We start from the raw sequence: 18,553 nt of genomic DNA on the forward strand, positions 1-18,553 counted from the left end.
TTGACATTGTGTCAGCTGTACACTGATGTATACTTGAAACTTCCTCACATATGTAAGATTTAATTAATTCCTCCAGTACTTCAAATTACATTGCATTTGTAACCTTTGTAATTGTGGAAAATATATGTTAGTTTTTTCCAAGGCCTGCATATGTAAGAACACTTGGTTGATTGTGTATCACTCTTTTACAATGTAATACAGATATTTAATGGTAAATAAAACCTCCTAACAAGCTTTTATACAGAATAACATGTATTTCTGTCTCTATCATATCGTAGGATGATCTACCGGGTATGTGTGTCTCTAGTGTTTTTTAAAATGTATTGAAATATATTCAAATAGATGTAAGCCATCTTGAATATCACATTCATACACTGTGCCAAATGGCAAGTTGATCAATCTTGAATCCCACCAATTTCAATGTGTCAGAGATATTATGCGTATTTTATCATAGAAAGCATTAATGTTTTCAAGAAAAATTTAAGTAAACGTTTACATGTCATGACAATGTATATTCTCCAAAAAAATATCAGTTATCTTTCTATGTACAGTAAAACTATATTTTCTATATGATATTTTTCCAAAGAAATATCACATATTAGAGGTCTTGTTGCATTGTGTACACACATTAGTCCCACGGAGGTAAGTTCAGAGAGGGACTTATGGTTGCATGAGTCTGTGCATTTGTGCATGCAGGTATCTCAGACGTGCCTGAGCCAATTCTTTTCATACTTGGTACAAGGACATAAAACTATAAAATACATATGCAAAACCATTGTTTTTGGCGTGGCGTGAATAATTAGTACTAAATTGCATGATTAGTGAATTTTGAAAAGCTAGGTTTCTAGAAAGATGGTGACGAAATTTAGTACTGGTGTTTCTCACACAATTCTGATAACAGACAAAGATTTACATCAGTATTTTGTCAATTAATTGCTAATTTGCATATTTAATGAATATTTATGATAAGTTTAATGTAAGGAATCCTGCATCAAATTTGACTAATGTGGTACAGATGTTGATCTCCCAGGACTACCATAGTGTGCAATGGCATTTAGCAGTGTTAAGTCAATTACTTGCTAATTTGCATATTTGATGAATTTTCATAATTAAGATGATGTGTTTAGAAATTCTGCAAAGTTTACAAAATCTAGTCCTGTAATAGTGTTCAAAGACATTTACCGGTATCATGATAATTAAGGTCTAATTTGCATATTTAATGAAATTTACTTATAAGCGTAATTAGTTAAGAAATACTGCATCAAATTTGATAACACGTCGTAGCATAGTTCCTAAAAAATGATGTACAGATGTAGATCTTTCAGTGTGGAATTTCGCTTGTTGAATTTTTCAATGAAAACAGGCAAATTTGTTGCAATTTTTCTAAGATTTTCAGGGTTTTTTTTAAATTCAAAAAGTCATGGTTTTCAGGAAACAGAAACATTTTTACCTCACATTTGGTATATATATAAAATCAATGAGAGGCTATCTTATAAAGATGAATCAGTTCATTTGCATATCTGTGTATGTATGTATGTATGTCTGTCTGTATGTGTGTTTGTGTGCGTGTGTGTGTGTGTGTGTGTGTGTGTGTGTGTGTGTATGTATGTCAATTAAGATTAGAAACTCCTAAACCGCAGCACCTACCATCTTAGCATTTCACGTACAGGTGCACCAAGGGGTGTAGTTGAGAACATGTTCAAATGTCAGTGCCAAAAATATGCAAATTAGGGGAATAAAGGAAAATGCGACAGCTTGCTAAAACTCTGTAACCTTAGGTCATATTGGGTTGAAACGTGGTGTACGCAGGTTCCTTTAGGTATACTAAGTAAGTTACAGAGTAAGGAGTGTACAAATTGAGGTGAAACATGTATGTTTGCATTTTTGGGGTTATTAGTCCCCACGGACGAAGTCCGGGGGGACTTATAGATTGGGTCATGTCCGTCTGTCCGTGCGTCTGTGCGTCTGTCCGTGCATCTGTGCGTCCGTCCGTTAACGCAGATATCTCAGACATGCCGTGGTCAATTTCTTTCACACTTTGCACAAGGACAGTACCCTACCCCATACAGATGCACGTCGATTTGTTTCACAATGCGATCATTTTTGGCCGTGTTAGAGGACTTTATAGTTTACAACTCCATAGACTCCCATGTATAAGGCAGCTCTCCATAGACTCCCATGTATAAAGCAGTTCTACATAGACTCCCATGTATAAGGCCAAGAAAAATAAAAATTTAGTTTCTCATCGTATTCATATGCAAAAAGGATGGAGTGACACAGTTTTTAGTCCCCCGGATGAAGTCAAGGGGCTTATTGATTGGGTCATGTCAGTCCGTTCGTCCATCTGTTCGTCCATCCGTTCACGCAGATATCTCAGATATTTAGACAAAATGTCACGTGACCTCAGTGACCTTTGACCTGAAATATACATATTTGTCCATAACTTAGTAACCACAAGTGCTACATCCTTCATATATGGTGTGATGGGACACCTTATGACGCCACATATTGTACCTCATTAATTATGCGCATATCTAATTTTGAGCGAACCAATAGAGCTTGATGTCTGATTTTTGGTAAAAAGGGATAACTTAGCAATACAATTTTTTTGACAAAATGTCATGTGACCTGAATGACCTTTGACCTCAAATATACATATTTGTCCATAACTCAGTAACCACAAGTGGTACACCCTTCATATTTGGTATGATGGGAGACCTTATGACGGCACATACTGTACCTCATTAATTATGCACATATCTAATTTTGGGCAAGCGAATAGAGCTAGAGGTCTGATTTTTGTTATGTAGGGATTAATTAGCAATACAATTTTTTTTGAAAATGTCACGTGACCTCGATGACCTTTGACCTTGGTTATACATACACACACACACACACACACACATATATATATATATATATATATATATATATATATATATATATATATATATATAATATATATATATTATATATATATATATATATATGCATAACTCAGTAACTGCAAGTTCTATACCCTCCAATTTTGATAGGATGTTAGACCTTCAGATGTCACATCTTGTACCTCATTTATTATGCACATATGTATTTCTTGGCTGGCCATACAGCTAGAGGTCTTATCTTTTTCCGATTTAGAACCACAACATAGACATGCCTCATGTAGTTTCAAATTGGAACAACGACATAGACCTATGTGCCACTAGATCTCAGCATATACACCACAGTGATACTTCTTAATGACCCCATTCCCCTGCCCCATCAAGACTAATACTCCTCTTACAAGTGGGACTATGTCATTGTCAATGACTTGTTTTTTTTTCAGTGTTTAGTCAAAAAATTTTCCCTGAGACGGCTTGTCCGATTGCTTTGAAAGTTGGTATCCATGTTCCATGGGATGACTATAGTCAAGTTTATCAAAATTGTAGTGAAATTCTCTTGTTGGTAATATTCGGGGATTTTCTCCAAATTTTGGGTCAAAAAACTACTCATATGATATCTTTGATATTTTGTATAATGGTTCATAAGCTTTATCGAAATGTGATGTATTGAAAGTCTGATGATATCCACATTTTGTATTTTGGGGAAAATTTTTGTCATTTTTGGTTTAAATAATTGTTTCTCAAAAAGTACTCGTCTGATAACTTTGATATTCAGTAGACATATTCCCATGGATGATCTTAATTTAATATGTCAAAATTATGATGACATATGTAATCAAGTATTTTTGCAGCTATTTTTGCTATTTTGGTCAGGCTAGCCTGCAATGGTTGTCAAAGATGTCCTCCTCCATCAACACATATGTCACAAAAAGTTCTCTATATAACATAAGAGGCTCTAGCTTCAGAGAAATATCTTCAATTTTGTGTTTTTGTGAAGTTTTTTTCGGAATTTTTGACGGGAAAAAATACAGAAATAGTTCGTTGTATTGATTGGAAATTAGGTTTGCAAATCCCTACAAATGTTCTCATACATACATTGCATGTTAGAATGAGATAAACAATTCTGATATTTTTATTATTTTTCTTTGTCGATCTTGGTAAAAATATCCCCACAACAATCACTTCCGATGCTGGTTGAAATTTGGCATGAAAGTTCCATTGAGTGCAGTACCATTATATATTCAGATTGTGATGACGTGAATAAAATTAATAAATACTGTGAAAAAACTTGTTCTTATTTTATACCTTCAGGATCATAGAGTATACAATGTGGTTATTTAGTAAGCATTTATATGGTAATTTAAAACTGTGTTTGGTATTGAAATAGCAAAGCTGAAGGTGATTTTAGCAGGTTTGGTCTCCAAGAAGTATATTCCATAGGTTTTTCGATTCTCTCTCTCTCTCTCTCTCTCTCTCTCTCTCCTCTCTCTCTCTCCTCTCTCTCTCTCTCTCCTCTCTCTCTCTCTCTCTCTCTCTCTCTCTCTCTCTCTCTCTCTCTCTCTCAGGGATGACGAGATCGATGTTTAGGTGTATAAAGGTTGTAAATAGTTTACATATTTTACATTTTCTGCCATTTGAAATCATAATTTACATCAGAGACTTCCGAGTGCAAAGATAAGGAAAATACAAAATTTGACTTTATTTAATATAAATACGAAAGTTAACAATAACAAATGAAATCTAATCGAAGCCTTTTTTCTTAAACTTATCATTTAAAAAACTACGTAACTGCGCTTTGAACTGTGGCAAACTTTCGGTATTCCTATATAGATGAAGGAATACTATATCCGATTGTAGAAGTACGTTATACAAACTACATATCTTGCTGCTGTCTGAAAAGTTGGAATGTACAAATCAGCGTTGCCAGAACTCCGAGTATTGAAGTGATACATCTAAAAACGTGGAAACTGTAAATAATCATTCATTATTTTAAATGTCTGAACAGCGACAAAATAATTACTAAGTAAATCCATAGATAGCCCATTGACGTGAAAGAAGGAAGCGAGAAGAAACCGTAACATGTACTACCAATATAACCCTCCCAGCTCTCTTCTCAAGTTTGTATAACAGTCGTTTATTTCCCATACTGTAATAGTACAACAATAAGTAAGTACAGTAGGAAATTAAAAGTTCCATTATTCCATCTTTCTCCTATTCCTCTTCTGTAAAAAGAATAATCTCAAGTGAGGTTCCATGAAAGGAAATAGACGCATTTCATTCTATAAATAAACCCATTGAGTCCTGACAGTTGAACAGATGAATGAAAACTCGTTGCTTGAGCCAACGTTACAGAAACATTGACGCTTTTATGGGCGAAAACATTGGGCTATATCCTCCAACTTGAATAACGCAAGAAACGAAATATTATATTCGCCTTATCCCTTACACACAATGCGTATCTGAGGGTGTAAATCTTACATGAAAAAACGGAACAAAAGCCGTTTTATTGTACAAGTAAAATAGCAAGGTTGCTTGTCAACTCGAAAGAACGGAGACCATACTTCGTTTTTCTAACCCACTGACGACGCTCGGCTAAACGCAAGACTATACTCTGAGTGTATAGGTTTGAAAACCATTTAAAAGTGCAAATGGAAATTGTAACGGCCGGTTTACTGTGTATTGTGTTAAACGAAAGAAAGAAAAAGGGCAAGCGCGCCGAGTATCGAATCCGTGGAACTTTGCAGTCAGTTCATTTTCTAATGTAGCTATTCAATTAAAAAAATAAAATGAAGGGTAATTATCAAAATTTGATTTAAAATATTTTAGGCGAGCAGATGAAGAGCATTTCAGCCTTTTTCTAAATATATTAAATTTTGCCACAAGTTAAAGTGTGAGAAATAGGGAGGATGGTACATTGCGGCAAATCAGAATTTTGCTTGGAAAACTTCATTCAATATTTGAAAATCATATCTTTTTCAAAATGCTGCTTAGCTAACACCTGATTATTTTCTTACTTTCAAAAGTCAACCATATCCTAATTTCTATTAGAGTGTAGGCGTGGTCTATTGGGAATTCCCTCCGGAACGTAAATAATGGACACCTCGAAACAGCCAATCAGATTGAACCAAACAGTGACGTTGACATATATCACTAATAATATCAACCAGTGTGGTGGCTATCAGGTGTGCTTGGATCTAGTGTGGTGTCATCCGTTTTGACTACAAGTCTGACCTCCCGCAAGTCAATGAATGTTTCAACTTTCGCAGACTTGATTTTTGGTGGATATTACCGCTCAGTAGATGATAACAGCGGAGTGTTGGCATCTCAATTTCGACAGCCAACGGTTCAACGTAAACCGGGAGGAGCAGCAGGAACTCAGTCAAGGTGAACATCTTTACAGTCCCGATGTTAAATATCTTGACCGTCATGGCATTTCAAGATAGGAAAACTTCCTGTGGCTGAATAAAATTATTTAAATTAATGTTCTTGGAAACGGTAGCCGACTGGTTTTGTGTGAGGCCTAGCAGCTAGGCGATGTTGCCGTGAGTGTGTGGGGGTTCGAATCCCATTTGGGTTATAGTAAAAAATATATTTCTAAAATATGTACAATTTATTAGTTCCCTCATCACAGTAATAGGGTACGAAAGGAGCGCTAGTATTTTAACGAAATGATAGACGGCGGCCCGTTGATCAACTTCATATATTAATTTTGCACCGGAGAAGTTGCATGAGCATACCGGTGGCGAAAATGAACAATTCAATCATGTCAATCCTTTCATTTATATCGGATATACTTCCAAATATGTACACTGTCGGGAATAGGCTGATTCATAATTAGGTGTCGAAGAGCCAGGAATGTACAGTGAAACATTCATGAAATTGTGATTAGCTTAATCGTAATATTCGCGGGAATGCTTAGACATCAATCTAGTTGTCATGATAACTCGTCTCGTGCTCCGCCTCTTCTTAGCATAGACCACGCCTAAACTCAAATAGGAAGTCGAAAATGGCAAATTGGAAATAAGGTCCCACCTGCAGTTTTGAAAGGTGATCGGCATCACACAAAGTTATCTAACATCAATGAAAATAGGCACTTTTCTAAGATAACTATCATTTACAATGACATTTGTATATGAAAATACTGACTGTCCGCAAAGTACCATCTTCACAAGAGTTTTTACCAATTTCTCAAAGTTTCACCGGCGTTGAAAACTTGTTCATTTCGAAAAGGGCCAAAGCGCGCTTCATCAACGTGAAGAAACGTTTGAAAATTGATGATTAGCCTAATTTCTAATTTCTATTTGTATAGATTATATCGCCTTTTCTACGACAAATGCGACATTGCAGACGCTCGACAGCATGACTCATTATCAAAGAAGCTGGTCAACCATATAACTTACCGGTCGATCGGTTAATCAATGGATGCTACCCGAGGTGTGAAAGCTGTCATCTCACATATATTTCAATCTGTTTATGAAATGGTTTATTTCAGAGGCCGAACATCGCCCTAGTCGTAGAACGGAGTCATATTCGGCACACCACGGGTATTCCTGTTCCTATCCCTTCCATTCCCTCATTTGACATGGTCAACCCACCTTTATAATTTCAAGTTGTACGGAATTGAGTATGTTTTCAGCCCCTTTCAGGATCAAACTAAATTTTTTGGACACCAAAAGATGAAAATGCTGTTTGCAACGACAGTTTGCTCATACGACATTAAGACTACAGCGAAAATACTTTCTTATTTTAGAATTTTTTATTACTATTAGGATTATGTTTGCACAATTGCCTATTAGTTATGTCATCAACTTGGTTCAGCAAACTAGCACAACAACAACATAAAACAAATGACAAAATTTTAAAGTCATAGAGCGATCACTCCCTACGTTTATTGTATACCAATTGATCAACTTGGCTTTTCCTTAAACAACTTAGGTTTGCCACCCAGTAAGGCTATATTTTGGGAAAATGTAAACAAATCTTGTGGCTTTTTTTATTAATTCTTTTCTTGTTCGAACTCAATTTCATATTTCTTGAGCCATAACATTAATATCTCAGAAAAACTGTCATAGACCAAACCTGCATGTACACTTTAAAATTAAATTTCAAGCTATTGAGTGCTGTTGTTTCAGAGAAAACAGACACTGAGCAGGTAAGGAAACACTGAACAGCTAATACCGATCCGTGTACCACCTTCCGCAATGTTTATGATTTTATAGAGAAGTTTCATCTTTTGGTGCACGGCACTCTGATCTGAGGCTTCTTGATGTTTTCGTTGTTTTACTGCAAAACAGCTGTACATGTATTTTCCTAATTTGTTCAGTGTCTGTCTCTCTGTCCATCGTCGATGTTGCATTCTCATTGTCATTGTTTGAGTAAATTGCAAATGAAATATATATTGGAGAGCCGATTCATGACGTATGAGTGGTATTTAGGAAATTTAAAGCGCAGTGGTCGTCGCGCTGCCCGTGCGCGTTTTTTTTTGTTGATAAACATAAATGTTTGTAAACATAAGTCTTGCCAACTTCAATTGGAGTGAGATGGGGCGGTCCCTCACTTTGTTAACGCCTTTGTAAGACTCAACATCATGCACTAGTAAAATATTAAGATCGGAAACGAACTTCAGTGGTGTATTTCTATCTATAAACTCATGTAAGGCTACGAACATTGAGAGACTCTGCACATTATGTCGCCGAGTTTACTGCACGCAGTCACAGTGAACAAATGGGTTTGATCACGCGGTCACGCTGGTTGTACACAATGCTATGTACAGCACGGTAAAAATACATCACTAAAATGATCAACACTGTATATATATGAAGACCAGGAACAAGCACAATGCCTAAACACAAAAATTACACTCAAGACCATGATCGGCAAGCCAGAGCAGCACAAGGGAGGTGTTGTTGCTTCGATAATGGAGAAGGTCACCGCGTTGACGTTTACTCAGCTCCATGGCTCGAGCGAGGCCCATTCAACTGATTCAAGGAAATCATGATCAAATGTGATCTCAATCCAGCGTGTAATTACTGTTCAATATTCAGAAGATATTTAACTTAGATTAATTGACCTTTTATTGCGTGTTAGATTTGGAAAGGTGGTATGCTTGTGACAAATCAGCCGCCATATTATCGACAATATCGCAAACATACCAATCAACCCGTAACCTCATGCGGCATTCTCGGATATGTTGTCAACGGGGGGTGGGGGGGGGGTGGGGGGGGGTGACCCCTCAGGAGCATGCGCAGTGCGACGACCACTGCGCTTTAATTCAGTTCCACTTGTTGTTCTTGATAAAGATGCCATTTCTTTAAATACGCGTTTACTTTGATGATTTATCCTCTTCAAGTTAATCACTGTCACAGAGCAATAATACAATAATATCCTTTTCAAAAGCTGCTCTATGTCACAAATTTTGATGAAACTATCAGTGTTTTCTGACAAAAATATGCCTTATTGAAAATGCTCTTCCTGATAATATAAGGGCATCGATACTTAAGAACCAATTTATGCACTTACTGTCGGAAGGCTATCTGTCTCACATTTACCGATGTATAAGTTAGTTGCTGTGTTTGTATTTGCGTACTATATGAAGTGTTTTTGTTAATAATTACGCATGTGCGAGTGCTCGGTGAGCTTCACAGTGCCATGCCTTCGCGAGGTTAAATAGCTCCGTACGAAGGTTACAGAATTTACCTAGGATCGAGGGTTTTGATCGAAGAAGAAAGGATGACGTTTTGGGGAATTTTCTGTTATTTGAATAATCTAAAAAAGGTTCTATATAGAGGCTACAGGGCACTATACATGTGACAATTTTTCAAATAAATATGTTCGAGTAATTTTGTAAACATTTTAACAACACTCTGTAACTTTTTGTTGTATTACTTGAATTAACATCATGCAAACGCAGCTACATTCTTAAACCCCCTCTCCCTCCAATTTTCAAGAAAATTAAATTCTCCACACTTGGTTAAACTTTGCTAAAAAGTGACCATCTTACAGCCCCTTACACCTCGCTACACTTCGTTACGTTCGCTACACCCCCTTCTCCAATTTTCACAAAATTTTACTCCTAGACTTGGTTACACCTCGCTACATGTTCTTAACTACGCTACAAGATTGGTGTCTCTCTGGCGAGTAAAAAGTGACCATCTTACAGCCCCTTACACCTCGCTACACTTCGTTACGCTCGCTACACCCCCTTCTCCAATTTTCACAAAATTTTACTCCTAGACTTGGTTACACCTCGCTACATGTTCTTAACTACGCTACAAGATTGGTGTCTCTCTGGCGAGTAAAAAGTGACCATCTTACAGCCCCTTACACCTCGCTACACTTCGTTACGCTCGCTACACCCCCTTCTCCAATTTCACAAAATTTTACTCCTAGACTTGGTTACACCTCGCTACATGTTCTTAACTACGCTACAAGATTGGTGTCTCTCTGGCGAGTAAAAAGTGACCATCTTACAGCCCCTTACACCTCGCTACACTTCGTTACGCTCGCTACACCCCCTTCTCCAATTTTCACAAAATTTTACTCCTAGACTTGGTTACACCTCGCCACATGTTCTTAACTACGCTACAAGATTGGTGTCTCTCTGGCGAGTAAAAAGTGACCATCTTACAGCCCCTTACACCTCGCTACACTTCGTTACGCTCGCTACACCCCCTTCTCCAATTTTCACAAAATTTTACTCCTAGACTTGGTTACACCTCGCTACATGTTCTTAACTACGCTACAAGATTGGTGTCTCTCTGGCGAGTAAAAAGTGACCATCTTACAGCCCCTTACACCTCGCTACACTTCGTTACGCTCGCTACACCCCCTTCTCCAATTTTCACAAAATTTTACTCCTAGACTTGGTTACACCTCGCTACATGTTCTTAACTACGCTACAAGATTGGTGTCTCTCTGGCGAGTAAAAAGTGACCATCTTACAGCCCCTTACACCTCGCTACACTTCGTTACGCTCGCTACACCCCCTTCTCCAATTTTCACAAAATTTTACTCCTAGACTTGGTTACACCTCGCTACATGTTCTTAACTACGCTACAAGATTGGTGTCTCTCTGGCGAGTAAAAAGTGACCATCTTACAGCCCCTTACACCTCGCTACACTTCGTTACGCTCGCTACACCCCCTTCTCCAATTTTCACAAAATTTTACTCCTAGACTTGGTTACACTTTGCTACACGTTCTTAACTACGCTACAAAATTGGTATCTTTCTGGCGAGTAATGACGCGACTGCTCTTTTACAACTTTACTGCTGTATTCCATACTGAATATCTACATACATCACCTCAACATATCTTGAAACTTATCATGTTTAAGCTTTCATCCATCGCCAACGTACCCTAGTATACTTTTTATATTATTCGTAGGGGTCACTGGTCCTTCAAACACAGTTCAGGTGACCCTCTCTCTTTCGCTACTCTAAACTTTCTTTCTCTTATGAAAGGAATAATTATTCACGATATGTATATCGATGGGAAGATCGAACTGTTCCATACAAGACACCCTATTTGAAAATAGTCCCATCTTAAACAGGCTGCGCATTGATATATTTCTCTGTAATTAGACTTCTTTTCCTAGCCTTCGCTACACTCGCAACACTTAAATACGTAGCGAGGGGGTAGTCTATAAAAAGTTTGCACCTCGGATCTTGCAGTGTATATCCACGTTGTACCGTGTGACATTGTTTATCTCCGTGAACGTTCGTTATGAGTTCAACAAAATTGTACATATTCCCTGTAATACTTTTACTTTGAAAATTACAATCGTAACACTTCCTCCAGGTACTTGCTAATCCACTAATACCCGTACTTTATGAATTTCACTCAGAAGCAGCGTTAGAAACACTTGACGGTTACGTGTACTCTATCTTGCTTGCTGCTTATATTCTCATCGGAAATGTCTTGTTGCTGAATCTACTCATCGCTATATTTAGGTAAGAAATGCCCACACAGAACACTGGATTTTATATGTTAAAGGAATATGTATTTGTTCTAAGACTTTAATTAGTTTCAACTGCATATCCTAAGTGATATTAGTTTAGTTTGATCATTCGTATTCATACAGTTGATATTGTTGCTATTCGAATCTGAGTACCATCGGATCAAAAGATGTGTTCTACATTTCCCCTCTTTTGACGTGTGCGTTTGCTACGTTGTATGATTTGAACCCAAATGAACATTGTTGCAAATATGCAATCCTTATATCTTATGTCAATCAAATTGTTTCTCGTCATAATTTTTTCGTAATTTTCGACCTTTCTGTAGCACGTGGCCTTTTATATGATTACCCAATCTCATCGTTGCCTTTTAGGATGTGCTTTTAACACAGCACTGTGAATGATACCACTATAAGCTTAAATATGCCAATAATTCTATATCAGCAAGACAAGTGATGCTGTCTGTCTGTCCAGCTCAATTTATTCAACATTATCCTAATCAGATGTCTGCTAACTGCATTACTTGATTTTTTCCACAGTACTGTTTACAACAAAGTCGAAAGCAACTCTTTGACTGAATGGAAGTACAACAGATATTTCGTCATCACCGAATTTGAAGACGCGCCACCGCTGGCAGCCCCTTTGGTTGTACTTGGTCATCTGTACAGATTAATGTATTGGGCGACCAAGTGTTGCAGGACCACACCAAAACGTGACAGCCTTTCCGCTTGTTGAATTTTCAAATTAGTATTCTCGACTCATATGACGTTTCTACCAAAGATGCAAACTTTAATAGTTTGTTTAACAGAACGCTAAGAAAGCGCTATCTTCTGTTCAATATCTGTCGGGCAGCACTGAAAGTGTTAACACAACATTTCCTGTTCTCCTCTATTTGGTCGTGACCGCCGGTAAATAGATGGCGCATTTTACTTTAAAGAAGAGAGAGAGAGAGAGAGAGAGAGAGAGAGAGAGAGAGAGAGAGAGAGAGAGAGAGCCTTATCCTCACCAACTGTCACGGACAGTAAATGTTAAAGCTATACCATATTATTTTTTCATACATCAGTTAGAGAAAAGGAGAAATCCAAGTTGTTGTATAAACAGAACGAACTCAAGAGATACGAGTCAGAGGCAATGGACAACTATAGACGTCATGCAAAAGAACGACAGAAACGCAGCAATGAGGAAACCTTAAGGAAATTAGACGAAAGGTAAACTTGGCTTCTTCTTTGCTGATTTGATCTCTTTCCGTTCATCAAGTTTAGAAATATAAATATGTGTACACGTTGTCCGATTGTAAGTAATGTTTGTGATATGAGATGATATGGATTATGAGGAGATACAGTGGAGATACATTGTGGTATGTTGTACGAACTGAATTACTCCAATAACGTGTAATCTATCAGAATGTCACAGTTGCCCACTGCCAACAGTAACTCTATCGTGAAGAGAGAGCTAGTGCTACTGTTGACAGCCACACGGCGTGGTGCAGTAACAGCTAAAATGTATTTTAAGGTAGAATGCGCCTAGGGGACAGATGCTTTGATTCTCAAACTTTTCAATTCTTTGCTGATCTACCACTTGTGGGGGTTCATTTTAAAGCGCTTGGTGTAAGAAAACTTTTTACCGTCTCAGTTTTTCGAAAATCGAAAATTTTATTTTTCTCCATAGAGTTGACACAGGGTTGGTGGCCATTCTGAATTTCAAATATCGGTAAAGCTTGGGTAATTTGTTTCTCTAATATCAAACTTTCCTCGGTGACCCCCGATTTTTATTCTTGATTTTGAAATAAAATGGTTGAAAGATTCCTTCAGGAAATTTGGAGCAAAAGTTTAAGTCTTTCACTTTAGACGTGCGTACTAACTTAAGAACCTCTACTTAAGTAGGCTGTGAACAAATGGCGGCCATTACCGTACTCGTATGTGCTCAGTATACATGAGACTGAGAAAGTTTGTACAAATACGCAAAACTGTAAATCAACTGACATGATTTTGTTCTTCGTCTTTCACACAGGTTACGAATGTTACTAGAAAAGGTGCGAGGTATTGAAGAAGGACAGCAGAAAATATTGGCGATGAAACGAGAAATTAAGACGGCGAAGATAAACTGAATAACTCAATATTATATGTTTTTACAAGCATTTTGCATCGAAAAACCGGATCCCCAAAATTACGTAACGTAGAAGTCATCTGTACTACAGACAACGTCTAATAGAGGATACGAAAATCTAATTTGTAATTGTTTCGAGTCACGTGCAACTCACAGTGTTGATATTTAGCTTTTTCCCACATGTACGATGCATATAGAGACAAACAACAATTTAAAAATATCTCCAACATGTAATATTCCAACGTGTGTGAACTCTATTTTAAAGCATTTTCATGAAAGATCTCGTTTCTACGCTTTAGGTTTGGCAAGTTGTGTTTTTGTACATCTGTTATTAAATTTGTACATGTTCCATGCATGATTGTTATACAACTTTCCAAGTGTTTATTTTATGATTTTCTCTTTTATTCTTTCATATGCATATGAACAGTTTCACATATTTGTAAACAGAGTCTTATGGGAGTGACTATTTACAAACCAGAGACAAATCACTACAGCTAACTGTGGAACACAAGCCCTTCGCGATCTACATTTGTATAACCCCTTTCACATGAATGAACATGCATGTATAGAGCACGATACAGCTGATCCAGTAAAAGTTCCAAATTTAACGCCGGGGCCTTTCAAATGTCCAACTTTTCTGAAAAGTTTGATTTAGCCTGGAGTTTGACTTCTAGTCTTGATTTTGCCCGGTAAACCAGGTTAATAACATGAACATCAGAAACATGTGTTTACATGATACTCAATGCAAAAAATAGAAATTCAAAGATAAACGCAAACGTGTTAGCGTACCAACAAAGAGGAATAGGAGAACGAGACACTTTGAATGATATTTCGTCCTCTTTGATATTATTTAGTGCATCACAATTAAATATCCGAATTAAATGTATAATGCTGTGAAAACTCTTGCTCTCTCATAAGCCATTAATACTTCTTTACGTATCAGCAAACGAATAATTTTACATTATTCTGTTCAACAGTCCTCTTCTTCCGGATGAGGTTTATTGTCATGGTAAAACCGTGCATAGGTTGTCTGTCATTGGTTCAGCTTTTCCTGTCATTTCCCACAGATGTACACCTATCTCATTCCATCAATATGTATTTTAACTGGACAATTTTGAATGAACCATTTTGTTGTCCTCAACAGGAATAATGTGCCACTTAGAATGTATTTTTGGACTTATTCATATTTATACATCGTTTCCTTATATTATTTGCATTTTGTGGTGTTAGCAGGATGCATCTCTATGAGGCGAATGAGAGAGAGAGAGAGAGAGAGAGAGAGAGAGAGAGAGAGAGAGAGAGAGAGAGAGAGAGAGAGACCCATGGACACTGAGAATTTCCTCTCTGTATTGTGCCTTGTGTATAGTTAGGGCAAATTTTCTGCTTTAGTATCAGTAGAAATATCTAATGATTGGATTAGATTGGCCAATTAACAGATATACGAGTACCCTGTTTTCTTTGAAATACCATAAAAAGTGAGGATTAGCTATATAAGGTCACGGTCACTCAAAAAACTGACACTGTTCAAGCATTGTTATAAAAGAAGAGTAATTTATCATAATTAAAAATTCAATACACCGCTCGCAAGCGCTTGTGGTTCGAGTCGTTGATGTTCCTAACATATGGTGCTGTGCCTCCATGTCCCCAGTGTTACATTCATTCCCCACACAAATAAACGTATCAAAGAAATAGGCCGATTGATTCAAGGGTAGAATGAGGTATAAGAAAAGTCAAGTAAAGAAATTAATTTTTTCTGAAACATTTGGCACATGTTTCCCAGAAAAAAAGGCTGCAAAATCGTCGTGAACTCACAACTAAACCGAAACTTCTCACGCCGCTCCGTCAGACGTGCGCGTAAATACGTGTAACTAAACCTCTCTTAGATTATTGATACGGTGCTTCGTACTTGATGCCGTTCACTATCCGTGGCCGCTGGTGAGACACAACGTCCCATTTATATAGAAGTGTGAGTAGAAAGTTGACCAACTTGTAAAGTAACAGCAGAAGTTGATTGCACAGCTCACTATTATCAAATTTGACCTGAACCGAAGTAGATCATGCAACTACAGCAATGCCTTCCACTCTTTCAGAAATTGAGAACAATATCAACATTCCACGCTCTCTGGATGCCTTGGAAACCATCCCACATTCTCAGAGAACATAAACAAATGGCAATACACCATAAACCTGAGGGTCTATGATTACACACAGCTTTATAATGCTAGAAAGTTACTTCTTAAATAGACTGCGGGTTTTTTCTCAGTATAGTTTTCCTTCTTTGTATTTTCTTTTGATTCTAACGTCATGCCTTCAAGTTCCCAGCGGGGACAGGATCAGCTCAATAAACTGAATCCTGTTCTGTCAGCAACAACCCGTGAAAAAATCCAGCCACAGACATTACTCTTGCTTCAACTATTCTCCTATGCATTTTAAACGTGAAATGAGAAAACCTCATATATTCGCAGAGGGCGCTAGTTACTTTCGCATCTTTTCTCGGTATTTTTGTTCGGTGTACCAACCTTTATGTATGCTGATATGCGTCTTGTCAACATGTGTTTGTGTGGAAAGCATTGTTATTATTTACAAACAAATTTACGAATTTACATGCACATGTAATCATTTTTAAAAAGAGCACTGTACGTCATACATACATACATACATACATACATACATACATACATACATACATACATACATACATACATAAGGGTTGGGTCTACGAACGCTATACTGATGCATCAACCATGCATTTAAGTGTGGACAAAGAAACTGCAGTTGACTTATTCAGTAAAACACTAACCATAGACAGTCGAAGGGGCCCTCTACTGCATGTCTATGCTGCATATTGGTAACCGGATACGAAGCTCACGTCTCGATAACAACACCGTATTACCCTCATATATGACAATTTACGGAATATGCATATGTGATTGCTTTGTGGAGGCGTCAGATGAAATGCTGACTGAGACAACCACATTTTATTGATATCGGGAAATCATAGCAAGTACTTCTTGTTCTGGTGCAAATTCTACAAAATAGCCTGATATCAAAGAAGTTTGCTGATTTACACTGACACTCTTAGGGGTCACTTGCCTAAACTCACGGAAAACGTCAAGAAAATCTGACAAATATTACATTTAATTATAACTACAGTGACTACTTGTAGAAATGTAGTTTGCCGTTCCGAACGACTGAACCAAACGTACGCGGCGTCTACATGGTTATCACGTGACAAAGACGTCACATGTACTGATGGGATAGTAATTACGTGTATAAACCTCTCTATTAACACACCATTGAACGTCTCCTGTGAGAAGGTGTGCCAATTCCTATGTCACCAGGTATCTCTGTGAACTTAAACGATGCCATACAAGAAAGGGGAAATCACTTTTGTCACGAGGTCAGAGTTAAAAAAATCACCGGCGAAGGTAAGGATTTTATCATGATACTATGATTCAGTAAAATATGTCTTCAGTAAGTTATCCTTCACTTTTTCAATTTACAAGCAAACTCTTCTGTCAGAATATATGCTTGCTGACGTCGGCAAAACAGTGAACGCCTCACTTCATTTTCGTTCATCTTTTGCAAAGTGTATCCTGCAGGCAGGTACCTCAACTTGGAACAGTAAGCGTCGAAACCGTTCTCATATCAAAATTTTCCATGGAATACTGTCGACAGTTCCCTCATTTGGAGAGGTTAGGGGAAAAACATATGGATGAAACCATTGAAAAATCATACATGCAAAAGGATACCCAAAAACCAACAATAAGTGTTCTAAATTGATCATAAAGGCCCATGAAGACGGACAATGTTAAATTGGAAAAAGTCACTAAAATATTAACGGGCCCAAGCATTGGTAGAAGAATCCAAAAACAAGGTGGATGTACGGGGGAATTGAAAGTGTACAAGAGCCATATACCCTGCAATATCAGCGCCGCGATTCTTATGCATGACCTGACAGGTGAAAGTAAGTCAAAGTCGACTGAAGGTCATCGTGATGTTTGGGGATAAATTTTGGTCACATGGCCATGGGACATGGCACGGGTAGTCCATTGGCAAGAATAACCAGACTTTTAGTCCTATTAGTTAACGTTCAAGTAGAATTGGATGTAAACATGCTAAACAAAACGAATCAGTATTAAACAGACAGCCTCAATGAGATGGCTCATGCCACTACATACCGAAGCTGCACCTGCTGTAGTTCTTTGATAAATGACACATGATACGCAAAATTAAGTGAAAGATCAGCCTAAATCATACTAAAATTTGGGAACAAATTTTGGCCATATACTGGTCCATGTGCTTTAAAACCAAACCTCTTACCCTAATGGTGAGCCTAGAATGAGATATTTGCATAATTGATTATTGTATTATATTAGTGATGAACTCTATATATACGAGGATCTGGGTGCCACTGGGTACCTTGAAATATCCATTATAATGAGGTGTGTAAGGGTACCGGAAATCGACAAATGCGGGCCAAAGTGAAGGCTCTCACAATCGAAGTGAGAGCGAATGTCAGGGCTTTAAGTGAGGGCTCTCATCAATCGAAGTGCGAGCAATTGTGAGGGCTTGAAGTGAGGGCCCTATAGCGATAGAAAGGGTATGGCTT

At 37.6% G+C, this 18,553-nt stretch overlaps 2 protein-coding genes across 2 annotated transcripts in view; both read left to right on the plus strand.

Annotated features, from left to right (window-relative positions):
* LOC139120548 (transient receptor potential cation channel subfamily M member-like 2) overlaps window positions 1–14,744 on the plus strand; it is a 55,029-nt gene extending 40,285 nt beyond the window's left edge. Inside the window, exons 22-25 of the mRNA XM_070685023.1 lie at window positions 11,727–11,832; window positions 12,375–12,547; window positions 12,899–13,043; window positions 13,846–14,744. Of these exons, the coding sequence (XP_070541124.1) occupies window positions 11,727–11,832; window positions 12,375–12,547; window positions 12,899–13,043; window positions 13,846–13,942 (521 nt within the window). The 3' untranslated portion in view covers window positions 13,943–14,744. The remainder of the gene's footprint in view (window positions 1–11,726; window positions 11,833–12,374; window positions 12,548–12,898; window positions 13,044–13,845) is intronic.
* Window positions 14,745–17,213: 2,469 nt separating this feature from the next.
* The window catches only part of LOC139120552 (transient receptor potential cation channel subfamily M member-like 2), a 67,988-nt gene continuing 66,648 nt past the window's right edge, over window positions 17,214–18,553 (plus strand). The window contains exon 1 of the mRNA XM_070685026.1: window positions 17,214–17,369. Coding sequence (XP_070541127.1) covers window positions 17,304–17,369 — 66 coding nt within the window. The 5' untranslated portion in view covers window positions 17,214–17,303. The remainder of the gene's footprint in view (window positions 17,370–18,553) is intronic.

This window comes from Ptychodera flava, chromosome 20 (genome assembly GCF_041260155.1).
Source record: "Ptychodera flava strain L36383 chromosome 20, AS_Pfla_20210202, whole genome shotgun sequence".
Lineage (NCBI taxonomy): Eukaryota > Metazoa > Hemichordata > Enteropneusta > Ptychoderidae > Ptychodera > Ptychodera flava.